Here is a 10,926-nt window from a genome sequence, read left to right on the forward strand (position 1 = left end):
AGACAGCAATGTGATCTCATAAGCCTATTTTTATTTGTTTTTTAAATTAAGGTAAGTATGCCAAAAATAGAGATGGTACCGAACACGTCCAGAATTTAGTTTGGGGCTAACTGGCTCGAAATATGTGGAGGAAGGAGGAGTTGGGAAAGGACAGTTGGCAAACACATTACTCTCACGTGTATGAGTGACTACAGAGGGGTTTCGGAATTATAATGGCACTTATTTCACTCTTTTGAAATAGCGCGTGACTACATTTTACAATTCACTGTTACACACACGCACACACATACACATACTAATGTCCACAGTCATGTCTTCACTAGCCGTTGATTCGTAGCGGCTCCCAACATTGGACGTTCCCCTTCCTCTGGGTTCCCGAACGACCCCAGGGCCTCAGCTACCAGCTTATAACATCAACAGCTCACAACAACTGAGACGCGGCAGTTCATTAACTGACCAACCAACTCTTCACTGACTGACTCACTAAATGCTCTCCTCACTGTCATGCTTATAACATCTCGTCACGGACCGCACAGAAAACACCGTTCGTCTGTTGTAGTGCAAGTGTTGTTTAGCGGTGGCATGTCGTATTCCATTGGTGCCGTTTACAGACCATTGCTTAGCAATGACTGTTTGTTGTTAACAGTAGACTACTAATGTCGATGATATTATTGTTAATATTATGTATTATCGTATTATCATTAGCGTTTTGTTGTTAGTTTAGCGCCGTCTCTTTAACATTACATTATTCTCCCATTTACAGGCTGATCTCTCAAACAGTTCCTTCCTTTCAAATGCACCAACCAATAGTATATAAAATTAAAAAAGTGTCTAAATTTTTAAATAAATTGTAATGCTTAAATAAAACAAAGAAAAAACATATATTACTAGTTAAATTAGGAATATTTAACATTGTCTGAATGTTGTATAGCACTTGCTGTATGGGGGGGGGGAGTTTAAGACGTGCCTAGAATATGAGAGAAGCGCGCGCCACATCTGGCGGTAATTGTAATTACTACATGACAGTGACAAAGAGTCAACTGCATTAATATCCGCACTGACCTTAAATGATTTACTTTATTTTGTGTCAGAGCTCAGATACAAGTCGAAACACCACAGCTCGCTACAGCATTTGTTCACGCAAATCTTGGTCCAATACATGACTTTAAATCAAATTAATTATTTGCTTTCTATTAAATAATCGTTTATTTATTTAAGACGAAGGGTAGCTCAGTATAACGACTGGCAACGGGCTATGTAGCCGAGAAATTTGAGTTCGATTCCCGGCAAGAGATTGTTCTCCACAGAGTCCAGATCGCTTCTGAGGCCCTCTCAGCTTCCGATTAAATGGGTACCATGGGCCCCTTCCCCGGTAATAAATGGCCGGAACGTGAAATTGACCATTCAACTCCAACCATTGCTGAGGTTAATAAAGCGTGGAGCTATATATCCACTCCCCCACAAATTTCATGGTGTGGTGCTTAATTAATTAAGCAAAGGTACACTTATACTTTTTTTTCCTTGGCACTACAGCCCCAGTGGGCCTAGGCCTACCTCCATGAACTTCTCCGTTCACTTCGGTTTTTCTAGATCTTACACGTTCGGTAGGACTCCTTGGGCGGGTGATCAGCTCGTCGCAAGGCCTCTACCTGTACACAAACACAGAAAAACGCACACACAAAAACTAAACATCCATACCCTGAGTGGGATTCGAACCCACGATCTCGGTTTCCAAGCGAGCGAAGACAGTACATGCCTTAGACCGCTCGGCTACCGTGACCGGCACACTTATACTTCACCTTTACTTATTTGTTTACTATGTTCTTGAATTACATGTTTATTTGCTTATCAGAGGTATTGTTTGACATTCTCAGAACCTAGCCATATGTTCAGTGTCGCAAATGTTTTAAGCACGCAATAAGTTTCAACAGGTTCTTCTAAATAGATATTTTTAATGAAATCAGAGACGACGGAAGAGACTATCGTTGGTAGATCCAGCTACAGGCAGAATTAGTACTACCTATAACTAGCCACAATTTCACACAGTGACATTACTATTCTACTGTAGAGACACTACGAGTGTATTATGAATATACATACAAATACTTCCCCTTAACAGTTTTCTAATATACAGAGCAGATGCGCAGAACAGTAATCATTTTAGGCATTAAATATTTCCCAAACAGACCAAGGCGTAGGTGAGTGGACAATATTAAAATGGGTCTTAGAGAGATAGGATGGGATGGTATGGATTGGATAGATCTGGCTCAGGATAGGGACCAGTGGAGGGTTCTTGTGAACAAGGTAATGAACTTTCGGGTTCCATAAAATGCTGTGAAATTCTTGAGTAGCTGCAGAATTGGCGGCTCCTCCAGAAGGGCTCAGCTCCATGAGTAAGTAAGTAAGTAAATATTTCCCAAACAACAAACCAGTAACCTAAACACATAAAAAAGTTAAAACTGATCCTTCAACAGACGTGAAGGTTCGTAGGGGCGTGAGAGTTCGAGGCTCTTCACATTTTCTAGACAATCGGCTCATAGATGGCGGTGAGGCTGTCAGCCGGCAGCCCTTCACCACCAGGAACATCCCTGATACTCATTTCTGTTAGAGGCTGAGTCGACCCCACGGCCATAGTGCGGCTGTAATTATTAGGTCAATTGAAAGATCCAGTGACCTTATCGGGAATTTAACCAGTGACCTTATCGGGAATTTAACCAGTGACCTTCCGGCTTCTAGCATAGTGCCTCAACCAACTACACTACCGCGTGCCCCAAAGCATAATAATAACGACAATAATAAATTCCTTAAGGATGTTATTTTGTGAAAGGTCGAGATTGTAATATCGATCTGTGACCCTATAATACCGACTGAAACTCTATTGTTTAGGGCTGTCGTCTTCTGATTATATCCATAATTAACTTAGATTAATTTTGTAGTTGGTTTCCATGGAAACGACAAAACAACGCACCACTTCAAGGATTATAAATTAATTATATGTAAATGTTACCAACATTGCTTCGGTATCCTTACTTACGGCTCTTTGTCAGGTGGAGAGTTACTAATCCGGAGTCACAACAGGACGTAATCTTCCTGGTGGTTCGCGAACCACAAGTAGCTGATTCAATGAAGCTAAAACTTGGCTCGTATTAACAATAGAGTGAGCAGTGATTTTGACAATGGTGTATAACACACTGATATATTGGGTTTTTGGACTTTATCCATCGTCCTGGTTTTTATGATAAATAAAAACACGGCTTTCGGAAACTGGATCTGTTTCCTTCTTCAGGTAAGGNCATATCTTATCCGCCCAAATCAGACACTTCCCCTATCATTCATGTTCTGAGAAAAGAACTCAAGAATTTGCAAAAGAATGGAAAGATGTGTTGTGTATGAGGACCTCCTCATAAGTTTTAGAAACAACCGTAGTCTTTAAGAGTTACCGGAATTTCTCAAGTACGCCTGCAGACTACCCGCCCCACTACCGTGTTAGAGAAGTTGCCGCATGCCCAAGGCGAACAACATTCAACATTCTCTGATTATACACAAACCAAATCTAAGCTTATAAGCTTCTGGGCCTTCTCCTGTGGACGCCTTCCTTGGTCACAGAGCGAAACTTTACGTACCCATGTTCAGTAGTTACCTAACTTTAGCTTTAAACTGAGCATTTACGGGTTATTTTACAACGACTTCAACAGCTCGGATAGCGATGGTACGGATAATGAATTTCAAAAGATTTGAAAGGAAGCAACAATGGGCTAACCTAAGTACTCTCCTGGAATTTAGAAGGAAGGAAAGAGGAATGCCACGAAAAACATCAGTCACGATAAATTGTGCCTTGACACAGATTCGAACCGAGTACTTCCCGCATGCGAGTAAAGTGTTACAGGAACACGCAGCTAATGTACATAATAACACAATAGAATGCAAGCACTTTTTATCATTTCAAATAAACGTTCAAGAATACTATATTTTGGAAAGTGACACCGTCTAGTCTGGTTTCGGAGGTATATGTAGCGTATATCTTCAGGATTGGAGAATAAGTCATAAATAATCGGATAGATGCTTATTTACATGGTGAAGATTACATCTGAAACCAAATTACACGGCGTCTCATTCCAAGAAATAATACTCTTCGTAGGGGACTCTGTGAGAAACTCAAATCCTGAATAGCTGCATGCTCAGAGACAGTGTGATAATGAGGACGAGAACTAATTCATTCGTTGATTGGAGCGTTACTTAATTTCCCTAATATTCTTAATTCTCTTAGTGGGGGGTGGAGTCCGACTGGGTCCACTCGGCACGGCGTCCGCTGATTGGCCTATTGTAGCCTGCCCCGGGTGATTATGATGATGGAGAATTTGATGGAACGAAGATTGGCAGGGGAAACCGAAGTACTCGAAGAAAACCCGCCCCAGCATCACTTTGTTCACCACAAATCCCACTTGACCAGACCCGGGATTGAACCCGGGCCGCCGCGATGGGAAGCCAGCGACTAACCGCTTGAGCGCGGCCTTACTTATTTCCCTAAGCAATGGCTTATGTCAAGTGTAGGGGTTCTTGCGTGTCTTCTAAGACGGACTCTGGATTGGATTACTGACACCTTATTCACGCAACTAGGGACTACAGGCAATACAGCGCTATTGCTGATCTACACACTTTCCTGTTCACCGTTGCACACGCACTACAGTTCTCAGTCTTCACTAGTCGTATCCTGGCAACGGATTTATAATAGTCTCACGGTCACTTGTACCAGATGTTAAGAGAGTATAAGAATATGAAACAGTTTAAGGTACACCTCATACCCATAACAACTGTAAAGACGACTCGCGGCACTACAGCGAAGTTTCACGTGTTGCAGCACCGAGACACGCAGGAGACGCTGGCAGTTCTGGACAGACTGGATCTAGACACAGAGAAACCAAGTGACGAAGAGCTGGCGCGCAAGTTCGGGTTTGAGGAGGATTACTTCTCGGGCACCGTCTCCTGGTGGCAGCACATTAAACCCAAGATGTGGTCCCTCTTTGACGAACCATACTCCTCGAATGCTGCCAAGGTGAGTTTGATGAGAGTGTCACTATTTTATATGGATTATTTTGAGGTCCCTTTGCTTACCTAGGAACTTCAATGACCCCTCAGGATCTATTTTTTTTCATTACCATTCTTAGTGGGGTGAGACTGAGCCCACTTGGTACTGCGGCCACTTCTGGCCTATTGTACCAGCCCCAGATGATAGGTGAGGGTGATTGTGGAGCAATTGGTGGAATGAAGATTGGCAGGGGAAACCGAAGTAATCGGAGAAAACCTGTCCCAGTGCCTTTTTTTTCATCAAAAATCTCACATGTCCTGACCCGGCCTTAAACCTGGGCCGTCGCGGTGAGAAGCCAGAGACAAACAGCCTGAAGTATGGCGGGTCCTGCAGTATCTACTTAATGTTATCGTGTATCGAATGGTAAGTAAAAGTAAGGTAAAGGTAATGCTGTCCCTAACTCCGTGATTTTAGTCAGCAAGCGAACTATACCGACCGAGTGACCGTCGCTTGTCGGCGAAGTTTACTACGTGCTCAACTAATTAAGTACTACGCCATGAAGGTGTATTGGGGAGCCGATGTACAAATCCACATTTAGTTGACCTCGGCACTAGTTCGAGGTGAGTGGTCAGCTTCACGACCCGGCCGCTTTACCCCCTGGGAAAGAGCCCTCGGTACCAATTGGATAGGTGGTTGGGTGGACCCCAGAGCCGGTCTGGACAACAGCCAGTAGCCAGTCACTATATCGACTGAGCTAAGGTAGTATGACTGATAAATTAGAAAGGATTTGGAAATACGTGGTCGTGGCCTATTGTAATACTACCCTGCTTTAGTCTGGGGAGACAGTGGAGAAATCACGAAAAGGCCGGTCAGAATAACCTGTATCCATGCCGAGATTTGAACTTAGGATCTCACGAATTCAAGCCTAGCATGTCACTTGCAGACCAACCTGCTCGGTGACAATGTCATGATCGTCTGGTTTCAGACAGAATATGATGCACGCACCCAAATTTCGATCCTTTTCTTTAAGTTAGTTTGAGAAACGGGCCGTTTCAGTCTGAACTGGTAATCGAATTCATCTATCTCGGTTGTCGCAGCGGCGTTTAATGCAAGATTTTGATTTCCGGGAATACATCGGATGTCGAAGTTTTTACAAACATTTCAGCAAAAACTGCAGTCCAGTAATCCGACGCACAGTGACATGGTAGAAGTTTACCGAAGTTTCGTAGGAACTTACTACCTCCTTCTTCAAGTTCAAAGAGTGCTCCAAGCAAATAGTTCGCCGGTAGCTTCCTTAGCTTACTCCTCGACCTTGAAGATGGGTGTGGTGTCATAAAGCTACTCCTGTAACAGGCCCTGGACGCCTATAGGGTTGTGAAACGTCGAGGCTCCCACCTTTCCTACACAGTCGGATCACAGATAGCGGTGATGTCAGCCTTAAGCGCCTGCTTCCCTTTACACCCCAAGAAGATTCCTGGTACTCATTTCTGTTAGAGGCTGTGTCGACCCCAGGGCCATAGTGCGGCTAGAAGAATTAGGCCAACTGAAACATCCAATGAACCCGCGACCTTCCTGCTTGTAGCGTAGTGCTTCAACCAACTACGCGAACGCGTACCCCGGTGATATGTGATAATTAAGATTATTGTCTTCACGGATGTGGCCATAAGTAGAGTGATAAATAATTACCATAGATTTTGAGGAACATGCTGACTCCATCTTCAAGATAATTATATATGTAGACTGGTAGATAAGTACCGAAGTCTTAGACAAACTTCCTGAGTCCTCAATGTATCTCTACCCTGAAGAAAGAGAGAGTATATTGTTCCGAAAAGTTTCTAATTATTTATTAAAGTACTCCTAGAGTTGCCCTGAAGATAGACACTGCCGCTATCCAAGCTACTCTTACATGACGTCACATCCTTAAAGATAGGAATCATCATAGGTAACATAAAAATCAAATTTTCACAGGAGTCCAATATTTCAGTTTTCTGAGTGCATCACACAATGATGTCACAAAGTTTATACCGGATTTCTGTATAAGAGAGAGATCAAAGTTCTGTTGCTAGACGTCTTTCTGATAAACACAAAAGTTCATTAAACATCGAAGAACCATTATTAATTAATAATTAAACTGAATAATGGTGTAAGAGTTTACACAATAGCCACCCACTCTGCATAAGTTCAAGCCTCAATAAAAGACATAAGCTTGTGTTGAATAATGAAAAGTCAATTAAGAGTTTCCTCTTAATATTTATTAAAATAATCACAGCATTCATCAAAACCGAGGGTTTTAATTGCTAAGCGTGTCTGGAGGATATTTATGTTATTTAATACTTATAAGTAGATTCTAAAGGGTTCTAACGATGGTATGTAACTCTCGGAATTACTGGGTTTTTCGACTTTGTCCATCATCCGGTATTCTAAAAACTAGATAACACAACGTTTTGGAAACTGGATCTGTTTTCGTCCTCAGGTGAGGGTGGGAGACACATACTCTGTTGAGTTCCATAGAAAGAGCAAACCTGAATCACTGGACCTCCCCCCCTTCACCTCAGGACGGAAACAGATCCAGTTTCCGAAATATTATATTTTCTACTCTCTAGAATGCCGGACGATGAACAAATAAAAAATCAGCAATTTTGATTTCTAAAACTTTGAAGTCTCAGGGATCTCTGAATTCTGGTTCTCTGAATTAGTGATGAACTGAATAATGTGTAAAGATAATTTCGTTGCTTTATGGCAGAGGGCTGTACAAGAAAAGCGCAACACCTACTTGCAAAAGGAGAACCATCTAAAAACCGTGGGGAAATGTAAGCCAAGGAAACCTTTGTCTAAATAATGTCTGTAGCACAATGCTACAAGCCGGAGAGTTGTGGGTTCGATTCCCGATTTGGTCATTGGATTTTTCAGTTCACCTAATTCTTCCAGCAGCGCTATGACCCTGGGATCAACTCAGTCTCTAACAGAAATGAGTACCAGGAATCTTCCTTGGGAGTAAAGGGTGGCCGGCGCGTAAGGCTGACAAACTGACCGCCATCTGTGAGCAGATTATCTAGAAACTGTGGGAGCCTCGACGTCTCACAAGTTTGTAGGCCTCTATGGCCTGTTACAGGGAGAGTTTTACCTTTTTTAATTCATAAAACAATCACTCACTACTTTACAGACCAGCCAGTTAATATTGCTTAGCGAGATAAGTTTAGGTAGGTTAGACAGGGCTGTCCAATTGGTAACGCCAATGTCGCATGCGGCTCGCCAGCTGATTCTGCATGCCCTGCAAGAGAGCACTTCCTTTCCACAAACTATATGTTCACGTTTTTTTCCCAATTAAAATAGCAGGCGAGTGTTTCTGAGAAGTTTTTTTGGGGGGGGGGGAGAAAGTCTTAATTTTGGCGATAAAGAATAAAGTACAGTGAGTTTCAAATAATGCTTCCAATTCCTGTTCGCTGTCTACTGCATTGAGCCAAGGAGGACGATAAACAAATGATGTTGCGTTATTCAAAGGCAGAGACGCGGAGGACAGAATTTGTAAGTAAAAATCACTGAACATGAATGGGAAATGGGCATAGAGAAATACGTAAATATACTCTACAAACAGAACACATATAAGGAATACAGGAAACGAAGAAACCCGTTTTCTGGGATGTGGCGCCGTGTAGATATTGTATTAACAGACGTTTCGGAGGAACGTATCGCCTCCCTCTTCAGGGTAAAAGAAAAAAGAAGAAAAATCCGCGAGTAAGGAATCTGTGTTCCGTACAAAACGGACATAATACATCGCACGATGAGGCACCGACTAAACAATTAACGTTAAAACTATACTTCACGGGCTTCCAAAGAGTTTATCATATAAAAGTCTAGAGTATACCATCGTCCACGGGAAAATACAAGATTGCAACGACTTGAATAGATTTAACCTTATTTTACCGCAAAAATTTTGTTTTATAATAAGTTTATATATCATTGTGATTTTTATACCATGTGTTTTATAATATGATAATTGTCAAGTATCCAGACTCACTACGCAATTGGAGTTCACTAGTTTGTAAACATGATGATCGTGTATTTGCCTCATGATGGCTATGAATAGCCGAAACATGTAGGAAAGCTAATTTAGCCTTGAACTTGTGACGGATTTAGTATAGAACTGTATATAATAACACAACAGTATGCATGAAATGAAAATCCATATTCTTTATATATATTATTTAGACCAGAGATTTTCAAATTTTATGTGCTTGGGGTTCCCTGAAATAGTTGAACAGAAGTCAGAACCACGTAAGGAAAGGACTTAGAAATTTACAATTTTATTTTCAATGAACATATAAATGAACGTGGAACATCTTCATATCTGCCATATATATATAGGTTTTTTCTGAGTAGATTCAAAGTAAAACGCCCATAGGTAAGAAAGACCATATCGTCCATGGAGAACTGTAACAGGTTTGGACTGTCACGTACCCTCAAAGGTGTTTTAGACGAATCAAATATTCATATTCNACAACGTCACGTTCTGCAGAATGTATGACAGTAACATATCCATATGGTAAATGTACCACTGTGACTGTGTTTCAGATCATAGGAGTCATCTCTGTGTTTTTCATCTGCGTGTCGATCCTGTCCTTTTGCCTGAAGACCCACCCGGACATGCGAGTTCCCGTCATCAGGAACATCACCGTCAACACTTCATACAACACTTCAGCGTGGACACTGGACAAGACGCAGACAAACGCCCACGAGGCTTTCTTCTACATTGAGTGTGTCTGCAACGCCTGGTTCACGCTTGAGTTCTTTATCCGGTTCATCGCGTCGCCAAACAAGTGGGAATTCATCAAGGCGTCAGTTAATATTATTGACTACGTCGCGACGCTAAGCTTCTACATCGACCTGGTGCTTCAGAAGTTCGCTTCCCATCTGGAGAACGCCGACATCCTAGAGTTTTTCTCCATCATCCGTATAATGAGGCTGTTCAAACTTACGCGTCACTCGTCGGGGCTCAAGATCCTCATTCAAACTTTCCGCGCCTCCGCCAAAGAGCTCACCCTGCTTGTGTTCTTCCTTGTGCTGGGTATTGTCATCTTCGCTAGTTTGGTGTACTACGCGGAACGTATCCAGGCCAACCCCCACAACGACTTCAACAGCATCCCTCTAGGCCTTTGGTGGGCATTGGTTACAATGACCACTGTGGGATACGGGGACATGGCCCCCAAGACATACGTGGGGATGTTCGTGGGCGCCCTCTGCGCCTTGGCCGGCGTACTGACCATTGCTTTGCCCGTGCCAGTAATTGTGTCCAACTTCGCGATGTACTACTCCCACACACAGGCGAGGGCAAAGTTACCCAAGAAGCGACGGAGAGTATTACCGGTAGAGCAGCCCAGAGGGCCAAGGCTCCCTGGGGCACCGGGAGCGGGGGGTCCTCCAGGATGTGGACCAGGGGGGCCAGGGGGTGGGATGCCTGGAGGCTGTGGCCCACCCGGTGTGCAGAACAGAAGGATGAACGCCATCAAGCAAAACCATCCAAAGGATATGATGGGACAGAAGATGGGTGAGTCTGCAGACACTCGCAGTACGGAACTGAGACCGCTTGGGCCAGATGTCATCCTGATTCGTTGGTTGTTGTATTATCTAATAACGCTGCTTCACTTAGCTAGGTTAAACAAACTACGGTGACGAACGGTAGGACGATATATGAATAATGAACTGGAATGGAAAATAGAAGTTGTGGCCTCCTTTATTATATCATAATCAACATCATCGATAACTTCAAGCATTAGGCCACTATATCTGTTCTGATTCCAGGATTTAAACTGACCCTTCCATCGGTTATTATTTCTTCTTGTGTTTCGCCTTTTTGTCAGTTTGTAGTCTAATATATATATATATATATATATATATATATA

At 42.7% G+C, this 10,926-nt stretch overlaps 1 protein-coding gene across 5 annotated transcripts in view; it reads left to right on the forward strand.

Annotated features, from left to right (window-relative positions):
* Window positions 1-10,926, forward strand: part of LOC111864247 (potassium voltage-gated channel protein Shaw) — a 250,551-nt gene that overhangs the window by 225,285 nt on the left and 14,340 nt on the right. For all 5 annotated transcript variants that reach the window (XM_023851339.2, XM_033751445.1, XM_033751447.1 and 2 more), the window contains exons 5-6: window positions 4,859-5,053; window positions 9,599-10,571. In XM_023851339.2, coding sequence (XP_023707107.2) covers window positions 4,859-5,053; window positions 9,599-10,571 — 1,168 coding nt within the window. The remainder of the gene's footprint in view (window positions 1-4,858; window positions 5,054-9,598; window positions 10,572-10,926) is intronic.

Source organism: Cryptotermes secundus, unplaced genomic scaffold (genome assembly GCF_002891405.2).
Source record: "Cryptotermes secundus unplaced genomic scaffold, Csec_1.0 scaffold29, whole genome shotgun sequence".
NCBI lineage: Eukaryota > Metazoa > Arthropoda > Insecta > Blattodea > Kalotermitidae > Cryptotermes > Cryptotermes secundus.